General features: G+C 39.6%; 1 protein-coding gene across 1 annotated transcript; it reads right to left on the bottom strand.

Moving 5' to 3' along the window:
• Positions 1 to 3094: 3094 nt before the first annotated feature.
• On the bottom strand, positions 3095 to 18982 carry p2rx3b (purinergic receptor P2X, ligand-gated ion channel, 3b). The gene is made up of 12 exons (XM_034859572.1): positions 18418 to 18982; positions 15326 to 15461; positions 15161 to 15232; positions 14562 to 14631; positions 14301 to 14394; positions 11541 to 11618; positions 11292 to 11433; positions 10858 to 10994; positions 9156 to 9249; positions 5719 to 5784; positions 5304 to 5381; positions 3095 to 4011 (listed from the first exon to the last, which is right to left on the bottom strand). Exons 1-12 carry the CDS (start codon positions 18537 to 18539, stop codon positions 3886 to 3888), a joined length of 1215 nt encoding a protein of 404 aa, XP_034715463.1. The 5' UTR covers positions 18540 to 18982; the 3' UTR covers positions 3095 to 3885.
• Positions 18983 to 19201: the final 219 nt, after the last annotated feature.

Raw genomic sequence — 19201 nt, forward strand, 5'->3', positions numbered from 1 at the left:
GGTAGTACTAAAAAATAGTACCTGGTAGCAGGTCCCAGGGACTTTTTTTCGTGATGGAAAACCAAAAAAGGCGAGTAGAGTCGAGGCGAGTTGAGTTGATACCACGCAGTGGAAAACCGCCATACGCTAGCTAATGTGGTTGACTCAATTATCAGCTATTTAGTAAAATAAAACCTGATTTGTTTGTTGCACTAGCATATAAAAACAGTTTGCTTTGTGTTTACACTTACCTTGTGCAAGATGTCATGAAACTATAAAGCTAAGCTTTGTGTGATATTACATGTAACAATAGGATTTGAGTACCGTTGTATGGGGGACTGATTTAGAGGTTACATTCAGCACACAGACCACTTCAGATAGCATTACCCAGGCAGAGAGTTGAGAGATGATGACACATGCAATAAAGTTAACGTAAGCCCGACTGCTTTAATTGTCCATTATGTATAGTCCAGATAGAGATAGAACATAATGAAACATCACGCAATGATTTAACACTCAAACCTGATTCAACGGCTTCAATATATGAGCCTGTTCCTTTGAGTTTCATTACGAGAGTATTTAGCTGTCAGTATATATGAGTATATGCTTGTGAAAATTACTTATGACCTCCTAATTGCATCAGACAAAGGACGTATCATTGTCCTGATGTTATTAGATCTTAGTGCTGCATTTGATATCATTGACCATCATATCCTATTACAGAGACTAGAACATTTAATTGGCATTAAAGGGACTGCTCTAAATTGGTGTAAATCTTATTTATCAGATTGATCTCAGTGTGTAACGATGAATACACGCCAAAGTTAGTCATGGAGTCCCACAAGGATCTGTGCCCGGTCCAATCCTGTTCACTTTATATATGCTTCCTTTAGGCAACACTCCATAAACTTTGTTTTATTGTTATGCAGATGATCCTCAGTTATATCTGTCGATCAAGCTGGATGAAACCAATTAGTTAGCTAAACTTCCAATGTGCCTTCGGGATGTTAAAACCTGGAAGACTTGAATTTTTCTAATGTTAAACTCAGATAAAACTGAAGTTAATGTTCTAGGACCCAAGCACCTCCATGATGCATTATCTAAAGAGATAGGGCAGACTTTCCTCTTTGATAAAGCTTATAGTTAAGGCTGGCTCTGTTAGGTCCGCTGCTGGTTGCACCCTGTCTCTGCTTTCCTCCCCTCTGTCTGTCCTTGATTGCAGGAGTGAAGCCTAGTGTGCGGGAGTCAGGGTTCCAGCTACAGCTCATCAGATCCAATCACCTGTGCTTCAAATACCCGGTCCTCCTACCACTCCTTGTCAGATAGTTTAGACCACGACGTTAGTCTCTTTGATGACTCTACTTTTTCGATAAGCTTGTGTACTTCGCCTGTACTTATTGTTCTTTGTTTGCCACAGTTTCCTTGAACCTGACTCCTGCTTCCACCTCCACTCCTGCCATCCACCACTCCTGCCCTCCACCCTGGATCACTGGATTATTGGACACGGTACCACTCACGTTCTGCACCCTGGATTACATTGGATTTGTTTTGGACTTGGTTTCTTTCATTATTTCATCCCCAACATTGGACACTGGATAAACCTATCATGTTGTTAGACTATCATTCTGTACTTTGTTTTGTTTGCATTTGGGCTTAACCAGTTTCTGCTCGTAACAGGCTCAGGAGAGTCCTGAACCATCCCTTAGCTACGCTGCTATCCTATGATGCACAGAGCACCTCTCTTCTCCTCATTCTCTCCATCTGTATGCAACCTCATCCCATTTATGCATGTTACTAACTCGACTTCTTCCCTTTCCCAGAGTCTTCCGCTCTCTCACCCCTGTAGTCTTGTGCTCTCTTCCCCCTCTCCTCTCTCCTCCTATCACTTCCTGCAGGTGTTTCTGGCTCTGGAGCTGTGGAGTCTGGATCTGTGGTTGGAGTCACCTGCTGCCCCCATGTTTCTGCTTGCCACCCTCTGCCACAATTCTCCATGTCTCTCTGTCTTTCTCTCTCTCTCTCTCTCTCCTTCACCCCCAACCAGTCGAGGCAGATGACCGTCCACCCTGAGCCTTGGTTCTGCTCGAGGTTTCTGCCTCTTAAAAGGACGTTTTTTCTTGCCTCTATGGCCTAGTACTTGCTCTTGGTGGGAATTTTTGGTTTCTGTAAATAACATCACAAAGTACGGTCTAGACCTGCTCCTTTACGAAAAGCACAATGAGATAACTGGTGTGATTTAGACCTATATATATATATAAAATTGAATTGAATTGAAACGGAACACACATGCCCTTGTTCACTTTCCGCCCAAGCTCCACGGATCGACCGCCAATTGTAGGCTTAATTGAGGGGCGGCTGTTGCTCAGTGGCAGAGCGGTTGCCTGCCAATTGGAAGGTTGGGGGTTCAATCACTGGTCCTGTAGTCCCATGTCGAAGTGTGCTTGGGCAAGACACTGAACCCCGAGTTTCCCCTGATGCTGCGCCATCGGAGTTTAAATGTGTGTGACTGTTTATCTGATGAGCAGGTGGCACCTTGTACGGCAGCCTCGGCCACAGTGTGTGAATGGTTCCTGTATGATGTAAAAGCGTTTGAGTAGTTGTTAAGACTAAAAAAGCGCTATATAAATACAGCACATTTACATTTAGGGATACTGCTTTAAGTGTGTTTTCTTATCCATCTTATTTTCTTGGAATTCCATTGCCGTTTTATGTTCATTCTACGTCTGCTTGTCATGCAATATCATTATTGTAAATATTATTTTTGTAAGTATTGGTACTGCTTTTCACATTTCATAAATACCTGCAGACTAATTTCAATGAGGTTTGGTACTCATCATCTGCATGAGTTTCAAATTTAGAAATTTGTGTTCTGTCTCGTGATAAATGCTTATATCTCCCAAAGAAGGAATTTCTTCCATGCAACAAATAATGTTAATGTTAAGAAAGAAACCACATATACAACTATCTAGTAAATAAACTGTACAAAGTAAATAAACATGTTTCAGTAAAATATAAAGCTAACACTGACAAAACTAAAAAAGTTCAAATGCATTTATTCATCTTCTTCTTTGGTGGTCACCAACAGGAGTTTAAGCAGTTATACCTTACTATTACCAAACCATGGATGTATTTTCCTTCACCAAATGCATAACTGCAAGGCATTGTGGCTGATTGTGGGTCCACCTCTGGAGTGACCATGACTGTTGACTCACTCCCTCAGCCCTCCAAGGGTTGATGTCACCAAGTTCACTTCAGTTTTTTAGACAATTGAAGAGACCCTTAAGATGGCGGCAGGGATAACCCCGAGGGCAAGTGCTTAGGGGAAGTGAAAGAGGGCATGTTGAACCACTATTGAAACGCCGTCTATGTATTATTGTAGACACAATGGGTGCTTTTGTCAAACCACTCCACAATCCAGCTCCATTACCCAGATAAAATATTTCAGAATATAAAGCACAATAGAGCAATTAAAGAAGGCCTAGCAGGTGAACCAATTCATGTCAGCTGCCTTGTTTATTCTTGTTTTATGTCACAGAGCTTTAATAATGTAGTTGTGGTGCATTACAGCAGTTTCTACACAAATTGCAAAACAAGCAAATAGAGCTTAAGCATGAAATCATTTTCCTTTTTGCTCAGGAAATTCTGAGCCAATTCCACATGCCAGAAGAGTCACCATGCAAAGACTTGAATTATAAGAATATATTGTTTGACACATCTAGCGGTTTTGAAACACTTCAGAATATGGAAACAATTCAAGGTTCTTTAGACATATTGGTAACATTAAGTAATGTATCATATATAGTCTGCCCTGAATGCCTATAGTCGATAAAACATTTTTAGAGAAACCAAACCCACATTTGTGTTTCTCAAGCCACTGCTCCCTGATCATTGGCTGTTGCTACTGTCCATTTAGCTGTAATATTCAATAGAGAATGCCCCTGAGTCACTGGACCTCATGACGGCCTCGCTATGTCTGAGTGACAGCTGGGAGCGGTACAACCGATTGTTATGGGAATCCAGCGGGCTGTCTGACACCTACAATGTTTGAGAGAGAGAGAGAGAGGTCGACATGATTCTCTTTAGTATATTACCACACATATAGTCATCCATCAAATTCTTCAGTTTTGTTGATTTTCATGTCTTGTCTATGCCTTTAACACCCTTCACCTTATCCAGAAGCTTAAAGTGGAAATGAAACACCGGATATTGTTAGCATAATTTACAAGATGGATTCCCCCTCTATCAAAATATTATAAGTTTAACACTGTCACTGATACTGGATTTAAACAATAAGTAATCAACATTACATATTTCAAACAGGTGTAGCGCCATTTTGTTTTTGTTTAGCAACATCAGACGGTTGGTTGGTTTGGAACCGGTTTTGAAGTTCTGTCTTGGTTTTCAAGAGCTAACCAGCTAACTAGTGACAGCTTTGACAACACCTGACTTCATGGAGAATAAAGGACCTCAAACTAAGAAGTGATGCAAAGGAGGACACTTCAGTATTGTCCCTGGATGCAGCAATTCATTTTATAGAGTGAAAAATAAAGGAAAAAATTTCCACTTTCACGCTATGCCTCTTAAACGTCTGGAAGTTTTTTGGCATGAAACTCAAGAATGCTTAAATGAGTAAGCCATTGGGTTTCTGGAAACACCTCCAAAATACCTATCTGCTTCATCTTCTGCCATATTTTCTATATTATCTAAATTGTTTCTCTGGCGAAATAGAAGCTGTGACTGCTGACTGTGCCAACTCAACCAACCAACCAACCAACTGCATGACGTAGTGAGTGACGCGTCAGCAATATGGCGGAGTGCCAGAGCAAAAGCAAACCTTAGTACCAACCAAAAATCTATTTGCATTTAACATGTAATTTTTTATGTCATTGTTTTTTAAATAATATGCTTCAACACACTTCATTCTGACACTCGAAAAGTTTCGTGTCTACTTTAAACCCATGCTTATTTCAGTTAATAAACTTGACAAGCTTGCTTGATTTAAGATTATAGTGTAAAGTTGAACACTCAAAATTAGAAATCCTCTCTTGAAACAAGATACATTTTGTAACACTTCTTAATCTAAACACTTCTAAATTAGATCCAACTAATTCGTAGTGCAAGACCAAAGGCACCTGACACGGCGTCCGTATTTTACGTGTTGTTACAGCTTATTCCAGTGCCCCCAAATTGTTCAAATCAATTCATGCAGCTTTAGGGGTTGGCAAACCACTAATTAGTTATAACCAACACTGTGATTAATGAGCTCAAATCTAATGAAGTGCAAGTCACATTATGACAATACTTTTATTAAAAACAGAGTATTTTACCTCTTCAAATTTCTTGGCCTTGTACTGCTCCGCTCCTTTCAGGAAGTTCAGCAGAATGATGTCACACAACACTGTGCCCTATATAATAATACAAATATTAATAACCTTTATTTACAAAGCAAGAGTATGACAGATGTTAATTTAAAGACAGCAGCCCCACATTTCCTTCAAAGCTCATTGTTCATGTTTTAAAACTCAACACAGTTCACAGTTATGCTTCAATGATAAGAGAACATTGTTGATCCGTTTTTGTAATGTATTCAAATGAGTTGAAAGGTCAAATTGTACTTGAAATAATGCTTATATCAGAAATTAAAGGGGAAGGTTTGGCTCCATTTATCAGTTGTGAGAGAAAAACGCCTGCTGTACAATGAGCTTTTACGCTGATTGTTTCAAACATATCAGTAAAACTCACCACTCCCACTGACGTGAAGGCTGCCACCATGTTGATGAGGGTAGGGATCATGTTGAACTTCCCTGCCTATGATGGAAGAAAAGCAATTTATCTCAGCATGCTTAAGTCTCCTGTGTATCATTATGCAGAAATGTCCTTGCATAATAAAATCCCACACATAGGCTGATAAAATCATGCATGTAGGTAACAGCAACATTCCAAAACAGCAGTCCAAGTTACAAAAACACGCATTTCTAACTTTTTTAACACTGTATAACATTCCCACCGCAGTGTTTTCATTCATTTCAGGCCTTAACACCTGCTTGTCCTCTGTCTATGAATACAACAGCATGGGCTTTATAGACAATTCAAATGTCTTTTGGGATCAGAGTTTTTTTTTGGAGCGGACAGGCTCCACTTAAACAGAACTGGCACGCAAATGCTTGCCGATGACATAACATAGAGAAAATAGACAAAACACAATCCAATTAAGAAACGTCTTCGCTAATTTGACAACAAGTGCAGCATTCAGCAAACACAATGCAAAGACATCCAAATAAATAAATGTGCTGCAAATATAGAAATGATGCAAAAAGAACAGTAGAAGCAATGCAAAAAGAAAAGCACACAAACACCAAAATCAAATGCAATGAAAAACGCTGCATCCAGATTACACAAAGGAAGTTCCCCAGGCCTCTAGGGGGAGCGCTAAATGGAACAGCTTGGCGCTAATCTGTATTGTTGCCAAAAAAATGAAAACTGCAAATGACAACCAGCCAATGGTTTCATCAGAGAGTGTTGATAGTAGTCAAGAAGAATTTTTGTAATTTACTGCTGAATGGAAGAAACTACGAAATTCCGGAAATGAGTAGAGGGAAATGCAACACTACTAAGCCCAGCTAAGCCGACTAATCAAAGTTGTTGCAGCCTGCATTGCCACGACATGTAGTTAAATTTCTGGGGAGGTGCACTCATGCTATGGATTAGGGTGCTACTACACTATGAACCACCCAGACCTCTCAGTTCATCTGGGACAGGTCTACTTTCTGTCCGCGGAGTCAGAACTAAACAAGGTGAAGCAGCTTTCAGTTTCTATGCTCCTCATATCAAACAACACTCATACTCATACTCATAACAAACTCCCAGAAAGCTTCAGGTCCGCTGCTACTCTCGGTTCTTTTAAATCAAGGTTGAAGACCTTTCTTTTTGATGTTGCCTTTCTTTAAATGACTGCTCATTTCTTTAAATTTCTTATGCTGCACTGTAACTTTTATTCATGTGTTTTATGTGTCTATTCATGTGTTTTACCGGTTTTTAATGCTTATGATTTTTAACTGTTTGTACCTGTGTTTTATCTGCTTAACTGATTTTGTGTAAAGCACTTTGAATTGCCCTGTTGCTGAAATGTTCTATACAAATAAAGCTTCCTTGCCTTGCCTTGCCTTGCCTTGCTACGTAGGGACCATATCTGTGCATAGATTTCCGTATGTTCCCACCTCTCAATAACCTGAAGAATTCCCGTTGGTACTACTGCCCACTAGTCCGACGTCCTTCTGTTTAAAAAAATAATGAACCCTCTGCTCCCACATCCACTTTTTCCGACCATACAGCTAAGCTTTTGTGGCTCACCTCCCATAATTTTAAATCTGAATCAACAATAACAAGCAAATTAGCTCATTAACACATTTCAATGTTTATCTAGGCTAATCAACACAAACTCTACACCGATTTGCGTGCAGTTTAGTGTCCCAAATTCTCCGTAATGTACCCCATTTGTACAGGTCCTATCCCATTATTAATTGGCTATCCTTATGTAATGGGTGTGACGTCATGGCCCAGGGAAGGGCGGAGGTTAATTACGGACACAGGTAATTTGCGCTCTCTCTCTCTCGGCTCGCAGTTCAGGAAGTGTAGCGGAGTGTGTGCGACGCGTGCAGGCCAAACATTCAGCTGTTTAGATGAGCTCAATCTTGAAGCAGAGGTAATGATGTAAGTTATGTACCGTGAAATTTATCAAACATGTAAAGGAGATGTTCAGAGCATTGTTTTTGTTTTTCCTGTCTAATAATGGTCATGAGGACATTAAAAACATGCTGCTGGTCTGAATGAAAGCTAAATGACTTGAAGGTACGACAGAGTGTCCATTCTATGAATTGTATTATTTAAAAATATTCTGGAAAGTGGTTTAATATTGTTTTGATTTTTTTATAGGACTGTCTGCAATTGCAATATTGTCTGTCGTTTTTTCTCACATTCACTTAATGTAACAGGCATTTATTTCTACAACTAGTTTTCTTTTTTTTAGTTGGGTTTGTTTTTGTTCCTTTGAAATATTATTAAAGGGTAAAGTGCAATATCACTGAGGGGCGCTGCACAATCTTAGGGCTTGTTGTAGGCCTAATGATAGCTTTAGAGACCCCTTATTGTTTGCTAGTGTGGTTTGAGGTGTTGAGGTGTGGAGAAGGGAAGAATCTTGCTGCCAATTAGCTTTAACTAAGTACCACATTTTCAGTCACTGCAGTACAGGCTTGTGCTATTGGTAGGCCACGCAGTACTGAGGAGATCCTAAAAATGTTGAAATATGGCGATATCAAAACGTTTACAAAAAATGTATAGTCTAGTGGTTTATAAGTATCCAGGAGCTGATGTTGATAGTTTCTCACAGAGGAAAAGCTAGAAGAAAAATGCAAGCAGAAGCAAGAGCAAGCAGCAAATGCATCTGCACTGTAAGAAATCAGGAAGTATTGCTGGGCTTTGAATTAACCTCCCTGGGGAAATCCTGCTTGCTACATCAGCATCTTCTTTTAAATCACTTTTGAAGACCTATCTTTATTGAAAGGCTTTCTTATCTTATTCTTCATTTAATCATTAGATTTATTTTTATTCTTAGCTATTGTGTTATACTGCTTTAATCTTGACGTTCAGAACGGGTTACAATTGGTTTTAAGTTTGTTTCACTTTTTTCCTACTGCTTAACTAGTTATTTAAACTTTAATAATTAAACATTGTGTATCGTTTTGTAATGCCTTTTTGTGTTCATTGTAAAGTACTTGTAATACTTGTTTTAATAAGTGTTAAACATATAAACTTTATTAATACTTGCCTTTGTACATGTAGTTGTGAAAGAAATGACTTTTTCTGTTCATTTGATTCCCTTATAAAAATGTTGACAATTGATAATCAACTTTCATTGATTAACTACTTGATATAACCTGAAATTATGTTAAAGATACTAACCCTTTTATTGTCTCATGTCCCAAACACTATGGTAACACTGTAGAAGTATTATGCATAGATACCAAAGCAACTGGTGCCATAGTATATATATTTAATATTCTATAAAGAGGAACAAGGTGTTAAAACAACTACATACAGATCCATATCTCTTTGTCATTATTCATAATGGATAGTGTTCAGTGACAGTACACAAAAAATGACACACACTAAGATATACTCACATTTCCATTGACCAGAACATCAAACCTAATAGCGAAGGCTTTGACCAGAGTCCGGTAGTCCGTCCCGTTCTCCATCTTATAGTATTTGGCAAACCTGTTAAAGAAAACAGTTTTTAGCGTGTAACTGAGACACATTTTCTTGGTGTAACAGAAAAAAAATCGTAACCATAAATGATTATTTACAGTATATATCCCATTTAAAACCATAGATAAAAGCAATTTGCAACAGTCAAGAGAGCAAATAAACACAATGGTAAAAGCGTTAACAACCTGACACAAAATATTCAAAAAGAATCATCAAAAACAATAAAGGTGTTGAACATTAAGGATTGTTATAGCTTTTTTAACTAACTGGTTTAGTAGTTTACACCACACTCAAAGACAAGTATGAAAAGCAAGCAAATATTGCTGATGTTTGATAGAAGGTCGGCTATTGTCTTTTTATTTTATTAGCTCCGATCTGGACTAGCCAAAATGATCAGTCACTGATATATTGGAAATGTTGTAGTCTGATTGATTACCTGATGAGGTTTTGCTGCAGAATTCGTGATTATAAAATGTTTAAGACCTTAAGTTACCACAAGGGGTTTTAACTGGTTATGAAAAAGCCACAATTTAAATATACCTATGTAATATTCTGCTGGTTGGTGTCCTTCACTTGAAACTATGGATCAACCTGCAGTCGGAGCTTTGGCTGGGGGTTAAGAGCTCTGCACCAGGAGCAGCTCCCCCTCTGACCAGGAGCTTAGCTTTCCCACTCCGCTCTGCACTCTCCAATGTGAGTCAAGTGCAGATTTGAGTCATGCATGCTCAGATTTAAACGGTTTACGGCTTAAGGCTTCATACCCGATGAGAGTCGAGTCAGACCGGCTCTGGTCGAGTGCAGATGTGAGTTGCACATGCTCAGATTTAAACAGTTTGTCATTGAAATTGAAATTTGTGTAATCCATGAAATAATCCATAAAATAATAAACTTTTCTCATTACAAACAATAACAGAAGATGGAAATTATCTCAAAAACTTAGCTATCTATGATTGTTTGATTGCTTACTCAAAACGCTATGTAAGTGACTATTAAGTTTATGTTTGATGCTAACTTGTAGCCAGCAGTGAACAAACTTTGTTAAGTAGGTCCATCTTGACTATATTGACATAACAGAAGCGTCTTGTATGCTACATGTCGCAAAGGGACGCATGCGCAACTCACATCTTCCCTTGTCTCAAATCTGCACTCAACTCACATCAGGGAGTGACACCCGCTGATCCAGATGGAAACACTACCTCTTTTGTCCTGAGGGGTTGCTAAGATCAACACAAAATGAAAGTTCCCTGTAGTAACTTTAAATGAAAAATCTGTTCTTACAATAGGAACTCTACAAATAGGCAGTTTAGATACTTACGTTTTGTGAGCCATAAATATCCACAGCAAACTAATGTATGTTGATATCAAAGACTGCTCAACATGGTCAGGGTACATCCTTGAAAAAATCCATGGTAATCTGCCTTTTGGTTTTTATTTTTTTGGTGTAAAAGTGGAAGTTCTTGTCTCATTTTGTTGCTAGAGGAAAGGGGATGTTGGTACTAAAAAGATAATAATTTAATATTTAGAATCATCCCCTCTGGACTGTAAATACATCTAATTATAGATTTTAATTGTAATGCACTTTACACTGAAGTAAAAAAAAAACATGTTGCTTAGTACCTGAAATTGTATCCCGGTGAGACATCGCTCTTCTGTGACATCGCATCGAGTCGCGTGAATGAGTACGACGGGTTACACTGGTCATCTGACTTGTCCAGATCACATATCCAGCCGATCTTTATTCCGATCACTCCTCCCTGACAGAATTTTTAAAATAAGAGAGACATAAGCATGAGTGTGCTAGTGCTTAGCACTGTCTCCTAGGAATTACATTTATATACAGCTAATCTGCACTGCCTAACATGGAAGAAATAATGCGCTGCCTGGTTCAATGTATTGTCTAGCCTAGGGACAGGAATGCTAGATTTATTTAATTATGTAAAAAAAACACTGTTTTGAAGGAAAAATCAATGAAAATGCTGTCATTGTAATGCTCAGCACTGAGAGACCAGAAAATCATCTGACTTAACTGTAAAAACATCTCTTGACTCTACCTTGTTTGCTAGTTCAGTGAAGTTCTGCTGTGCGTAGCGGACCACGTCTCCCACTCTGAAGATAGGGCAGTAGGTGTTGTTGACCATGTCAAAATTACATTCTTTTATGTAATTTTTAGAGATGGTAGTAGGGAAGTTCCCTCTGTACACACACACAGACATATCATCATTTGAACATGTCGTGCGTCAGTGTCATCGTTGTCATTATCATCATGATCATCATCATATTTAAAATCATTATTGTCATACTTGGTGTAGTTGAAGGTTGGAAAGCGGATGCTATTCTTAATGAAAATGGTGAAATTCTCCACTTCCCTCATTGGTATACTGAAAGAGAGGTGACGGGATGAACATAAAAGAAGAGAACTTACAGATAGACATACAGACATAAACAGTTTTTTAATAGTAAACATTATTTTCTCAAGCCTCACTGACAACATTTTCTCTTTTCAAAGAAAAAAATGTTGTCAGTGCAACAAGACAGTGCAACAAGGCTCCGTGTCTACTAATGGACACACTTTTGTCCTGCAAGAACCTGCAGCCTTAACTGCTATTTTTGAATAGGCAGGACCTTGTCTACTCTTCAGTCAAAGGTATGCCAGAGTAACCCGATGTGATGGGAGAGCAACTTCTGATCATGAAGGATGCAGAAGTGCTTCAAGGATCATGGTCAAACCCAAAGAAAGACTAAAGGACTGGACTTTTAAACCCCCGGGCTTAGGGAGCCTCTGAGAAACCAGGAAATCAGGGAGCAGTCATGCTCATGCAGTGTGGAAGCACAAACACACACTGCCTAGACCACAGCCAAAATTCCTTGCAGTATTGGAACCAACTTTCCCCTCCAGCTGGGTCAGCAGAAATGACAGGAGGCCACACACCCTCAGCCACCAGAGGAAGGCTCTGAGCCTCTACAAGACCAACCATAGTCCGGTGAACAGGTCTCAAATAGAGGAGGGTGAGTGTAACTATATGGATGTCCTCAATCTCATGAGGTGAAGGCAAAGCCATGAGTCAACCTGAGAATGTGGCTGCAACTGGCAAAGCGGCATCATCCCTTTGAGGCCCTCAATCAGCCAACCATTGAGACGGTTGGCTGATTGTCTGAGACCATCAGACATTGTCTGAGACCATTGATGGTCTCTGCCAGAGAGGTATCTATACCTCTTTACAGCCTGGAAAGGCCACTGTCCAAAAATCTCCTGTACACAGCAGCAGGCATAAGCAGAGGCTGCTGGCAGGACAAGAGCTCTGCCTCAGGTCCCTGCTCACCCCCTCTTCACAATTCAATTCAATTTTTTCAATTCAATTTTATTTATAGTATCAATTCATAACAAGGGTTATCTCAAGATACTATACAGATAGACCACACTCCAGAATTTACAAGGACCCAACAGTTCTAGTAGTCTCCTCCAGAGCAAGCAACAGTGCGACAGTGGCGAGGAAAAACTTCCTTTTAGGCAGAAACCTCGGTCGGACCCAGGCTCTTAGTAGGCGGTGTCTGACGGGCCGGTTGGGGTTGGACAATAAGTCTCACTGAGCTGGGGAAAATAGAGGAGGGCTGTATGCATTTGAGGGAGAGGCCCACAGGCAAGCTGGATCTATACCACTTGTGAGTGGCCGGCAGTGAGACAATAAGGTTTATGCAATCAGGATTCTACCAGTATGGAGTGTTTGCACCTCGTACTTTCTTTGTTTTGACTGAGAGAGGAATGCTGGTTTACAGGAAGGGTAATGTCCAGACATATGGCCACCCTGCTGAGAATGACTCCATTGTCCAAATCCAAATCATTGACAATGGAGTCACTCCCTTTGTCCATGTCCTGTCCGCACGACACAACACCGCCCTCAGAGTAGAGCATAGATGTGACTTCTACATGTGAATCCACCACTTTCGCCATACCAAAATGAGGAGAGCAGGGGCATTAATCCAACTTGCCAGAGGTGTCTCTTCTGCCTGTCAGGCAACATGATGTCTGTGCTCAGCAGGAGCCCCATCAGGCGTGTCAGGTTACGACTGCAACACGCTGAAGAGGGACACAGACACTGAAACTGGGAGGCTGCTCTTTGAAGCCTAAAGACAGAGGGAGGAAGGGAACCTGCCAGGACCCCACTGTACACCGTCAATCCTGTGCCAACATAAACTTTGTTGTTGTTGTTCCCGGTTACTCACAGCTAGAATGTAAAGAGAGTGACAGATAGCTTCTTGCTAACACAACTAGTGGAACTTTATGCCTGTTATCTTGAACAGTGACGGGAGCTTTGCAGCACGTGTCTCAACTTCTCAATATTGATTAATTTTATTTTCATGTTGGGGACAACGGCCACTTTCACCAGACTTAATTTTTCAAGCCGAAGAACTCCAGCACCTGACCATCCTGGGCTTTATGCCGAGGCAGAGACACGCAGGCTCAGCACAAAAGTGTCTTTTTCTGTCTGATAGCTGACTGCTCAGTATACATGGTGTAGCATCTCATGAAGACGCAAGTAATACAATGTTAAATGGAGACACGCAGGACAAGCAGCCGCTGCAACGGAACCCTCGGGCTCCCGGAGACAGTCAAAACTGTTGGCTACTTTCATGTAGGCTACTTTATTTTATTTTATAAGGAAAAAATGATCAACGGAGGATGCTCGGAGACAGGCTCCTAACTCAACAGGTAAGCAGATTCACTGTTGTAACCCACATTTTCTGTAACCATACTCCTCAGGCAGAGATCAATCAATCAGTGATTCCACGCCAGCACAGTTGCTTACTAGGAAATAGGGAGTGCCTGGGCAAGCTGGTGTGTCTTAAAGAAGTACACACGTACCTGACCTCAGGGGGATCATCCATACATATGGAATATTTCATGGGGTGGAGAGATAGTCTCGATATGATAGAGAACACTGACAATGAAGCCTCATAAAAAGCTATATGAAGTCTTGTAAAAAGCTCTGTTGAAGTCTTGTGAAAAGCTCTGTGAAGCTTTTTATAAAAAGCTTTCTATCACATGCACAGTATCATCTTACGTCTTGATGGTGTCGATCTCGGCAGGACACCATCCTCTTATCTCACACAGCTTGACAGTGGTGTTAAATGGAACACATTTCCCTGTCGGAATTCCTGAGCAGGGAAAGAAAAGCTTATATGCAAAACCACCCAAAAATATAGGTTCCAACATGGTGATTCAACAAATATTCAATACATATAATAATTCTAATAATCATATAAACATGTTTCTCAAATACTAATCTGATGAGAATGAAAAAGAAACATAGAGAAGATCTCACCATAACTTCCTGGCTTGTTAAGGTGCCTTGTGCAGTTATTGTCGTGGGTACAGATGTACTTCTTCTCACTCTGGATAACACACACACACACACACACACACGTTAAACGGGGCGTTTGCAGTGTTTGCAAAATGTTGCCATCTTGTCTGCTATAGAATATCTTTGATCACAGACTAGTTTGACTTGGAGGATTACTCCTTCCTGACTCGATACTGTTTGCTCTCGCTGTCACCCATATAGTATAGTAGGCACATTCAGTGTGCCTTCATTTCCGTAAATAAACTCGCAATGATTCGTGGGAGAGCTACAAGGAACACAGAGCTAGCGGAAGAAATGAGTAAACATTGTAAAGTATGGGCATCAAGTGGATAAATCTTGGTATGAGTAAATGGGCTGTATATAAATACAGCACGTTTACATATATGTATTTGTTTGTGTATATATTTATGTATACCAGTGTTTTGTTTTTGTTTTTTGATTGTTTTTTTTCAGAATGCACCTTAATGCTGATAAACCAGTTGTAATGATGGTGGAAATATTAACAATGGCGAGGCACTAATAATGGTAGTATTGCAGCAGCGGTAGTCACAGTGGCTGACCTCAGGACAGTATCCTTGAACTTGGTTCTCTGTAGTGATCATTTTGGTGATGATGCAGAAGACTGAAGCTCCCTGTGGAAAACACATGCCACATCACCATTATTGTATCCTACTATCACTCATTCATCCATCCATCTGTCCATTCATCCAACTATCCGTCCATACCTGTGTAGGAGTGACGTAGTCTGCAACATCCATCACCTTGTCATTGTAAATTCCAAAACCTTTGACCTTGGTCATCACTGAGGATTCAATGGCCGTGTCTCTCACCTGGTAGGCCTTCTCATTGACAAACACCCACCTAAAACACACACACATAAACACACACACACACACACACACAAAAATAACACATGTGACATTGAGCAAAAACTGAAAGGTTAGGCCTTTGCAGTATAATAGGTCCAAGCTGATAGAAACATTTAAAAATTGTCCTGACCAAGAACAGAAAGGTCTAGTTCATTACTTCTCTCGGGGAGGGGGGGCACCGATCAGATTCAAATCGGGCCACCGCCCAGGACTCAGCCAGGGGGCACACTCTACTGGGTGAGGTTGCCTCTCTCAGACTTCATTCTAAAATATTATAATATGGCCGTGTGTTGAACCCATGAACCTTACTTACATTTAGACATCTGATATCAAAGATGTTTTAGTTCACCAAAACGCCAAGTAAGTAGAACAAGTCCTCATATTAAGACAATTTGGTAACATCTTCATAAGAATGGGTGCTTATAGAAGGAGTGTGTGTCTGCGGGTGTGTGCTTGATTGGAGTATTGCCATGAAGTGAGAGGATAACACAAAACAACAGCAGTCAATCAATGGGATTAAGAAATTATAATATTACATTTTGTATTGGTAAATGATTACCTTTTTTCTTTTGTGTCTGTGTCCCTTCTTTTCTTTTGTCCTCATCCCTTCTTTTCCTCCTCATGCCTGTTTTAACTCTCTGCCTTGTCTTTCTTTTCTTCCTCTCTTTATTGTCCTTCTCTTGCTCTTCTAGCTTTATTGTCTTCTATCATCTTCTGTCTTGTCTATCCAAGGGTTATGAATGTTCTCTACCCTTAAATACAAACCCTTTGTATAGCGGTTGAGTCTAGTCGCCAAAGATTTGGTACTTTTTTGCACATCTGCAAACATGTCTCTAAGGATTTAAATGCTTATTGGTGTCTTTTCGTTTGTTTCTTTTATTTGAGCCGCTTGGGTAACTTCGTTTCATTTTTGCGTTTAGACTTGTCTTGCTACGTCTCAGTTTTGTACTTGCCAGACAGTTAAAGAAATGGACAGATCCCAATGCTCTGGGCGGGGACCAGTGAAGGCTATTAGAAGCTCTTTACCGGTGATAGCAGCCTCCAACTGAGCTGAAGTAAATGTGAACAACCTGTCTGAAAGTTGTAAGTCTTCTGGTAGCTGTGCCCAGAGAAATCTCAATCATTCCCAATCAGCAGAGACGGAGATCGTAGGTATGTATTAGGAGATAACATAGGCACAGGCTAATTATTGCAAACTAAAATGCTAGTTAACATTAGTAATTAAACCTAAACAGCTCATGTAAGTCGAAACTGCCTGCGAGCTTCTCCTGTACTGTTCAGTAATTCCTCTAATAGGCTATTTTTACAAAAACGCCTACTTACGGAGCCATAACGTGAGACACAAGGTAATGGAGCCTTCTTTTTCTTTAGAAATTAACAATGGACAAGTAGAGTCTTTAAACACTTCAGATGTAAATTTATTCACTGTCAAAGTGATGTCAAAATGAATGGCAGTCAATGGACTGCTAATGGCAGGTAATGGCTTGTTAGCATCAAAATGGCGCCATAGGAGCAGCTGCTTACCTATGCCTCAATGTTGAGACTGCCACTGTTCAGTTATTAGTAGCCTTTGGCTATATGTATGAGACCTGCCGGAACACATTCTCACTGTAAAGTAGACCAATCACTCAAACAACGTCTAGCCATTTCAAACTCAAAACGAGAACATCACACCCACGTTTGTTTATTTTACCTCTTTACTAATATATGGAAATCTATTCACCAATTAGCCATTTGTTTTGTAATGTGTCACTAATTACAATATAGGAAAATCTAACAAGATCTGACAAAGGGAAACAATGATGGATCCCACATTAGATGACTGAATGGTTTTGTTGTAATTTGTTTCAAATTACCTTCTAATAAAGTCTCATAAGATCATACAGGGAAAAATGATGATGGATCTCACTTTAGATTACAGTTCTGTTCTGGTCTAATAGAATAGAAATCTATTTATTTAGTTTACTTTTCTGTTGTGCTTCACTCATGAACATAACAAACCATTGATCTTATATGGGGCGTGTCTGAGACGATAACTGTAAAAAGGAGCACCGTTGAAGCTTTGATCATATTTGCAATTTGGTCTAGCAATATCACCATAAGTAAAACACCTTTTATCTTCAGATTGGGATGGCAATAACTGCAACAGTCGTTGATCTGATTGGTTGTAGATCTATCCAATCACGTCTAGAGGCATTTTGGTCTACACCCGTTGATAAACCCCTTTGGAAATTCATAATGAACTGAGAGGTTCAAGACTAACTTGCATATGTGAATTGGTCTTGCACCGCAGGCTATACCTTGACATCAAGAACTTGTTTGAATAAGTTTTTGAATAAGTGGAAATTATTGTTTAATCTGTGTGTCTGTGTGTGTGTAATGTCGGTACCAAACTGTCACTGCTAATATCAAAAAAGTAAAAATAGCCTAAAGAAAACACACGTGTTGTGGACAAAGATGCAATTATTGTGAAAAAATTATACTTAGTGCTTAAATGTAACATGTACAGTCAGAGATGGCATATTTGACAGATGGCAAGATTCATACATGTTTGCACATCTATATAAAAGGAGAATTTGAATATACAGTATGTATGGCAACCTGAACTTCAATTTAGTTAAATTAATCCTAATTGTATAATAATTTTAATGATTCACTAGACATTGTTATAACCTAAAACCCCACAAATAACTAGGTAACATTTTTTCTTTTTTAATTAATAATTGTTTTTAACATTAGTTTCTCATAAATAGTAACAAACGTCAATCAGGGTCGATGTGATATAACAATCAATGCCTAATCCATTAATCAATGCCTTATACATTAAATATAATATGAAAAAGGCAAAAATAAAAATTTCTGTAACTGGCAGCCGCACACACATTCAACCAGACCAAAGTAAATACTGCATAATCCTAAAATACACCAGAATGAAAGGAAATACTCACCCAATGAAGTAAGTAATGATGAGGAGTTGGACAACACGGTTGATGATGCCAATGGTCCAGCTCTTAACTACCACTGACTTGGTGGTTTCATAGGTCAAGAAGTCTTTTATACAGGACCACATCCTAGCAGTATGTGTAATTATGAAACAATATGTATGTGTGTATGTGGTAAGATTTAAAGTAATACAAAGAAAATGTATGGATTGTGAATATAAAGGCTGAAACTAGACTCCAAATGAAGCAGCTGTTAGTGTGTGTGAATGCCTGAGTTTCAAATTTCAGTCCACAAATGCCTCTGACGTCTTCATTATTATTTAGTGTTGGAAAAGGAAAGAAATCTATGTCTCAAGTCTAACACGAGAAGTATGCAGATAGCCAAGAGCTGTATCTCTTCTTGACGGGAAAGGTAGAGTTGTAAAGAAATCCCTGTTGCTCAGTGACACCAGTCTTCAGTCCACGCTCTCTTCCTGTAGCTTTTTGTATGATGTTGACCAACTGGCCTATAAGTAAACAGCTTTATCTTTCTCATCTGTCTGTATCGATCTCTTAACCCACTCTGCCTAACTCTTTCTTCTTTCCTCTTTCTTGTTTATCTCTGACTCTGTGATTCACCCTCTCGATTGTCCATAGCCCTCCCTCTTTCTGTTCATAGCACCAAGTGCGTTTCTGGTTAAAGCATTCTGGGTTCACAGTCAAGAGGGAAAAAAACAGCGATTTAACTAGAAACACGCAATTGTTACTCATTGGGAACAACAAAAGAAAGATGCTCTAAACCTGAGGCTGG

The sequence above is a fragment of the Etheostoma cragini genome, chromosome 2 (assembly GCF_013103735.1).
Source record: "Etheostoma cragini isolate CJK2018 chromosome 2, CSU_Ecrag_1.0, whole genome shotgun sequence".
In the NCBI taxonomy this organism is placed as follows: domain Eukaryota; kingdom Metazoa; phylum Chordata; class Actinopteri; order Perciformes; family Percidae; genus Etheostoma; species Etheostoma cragini.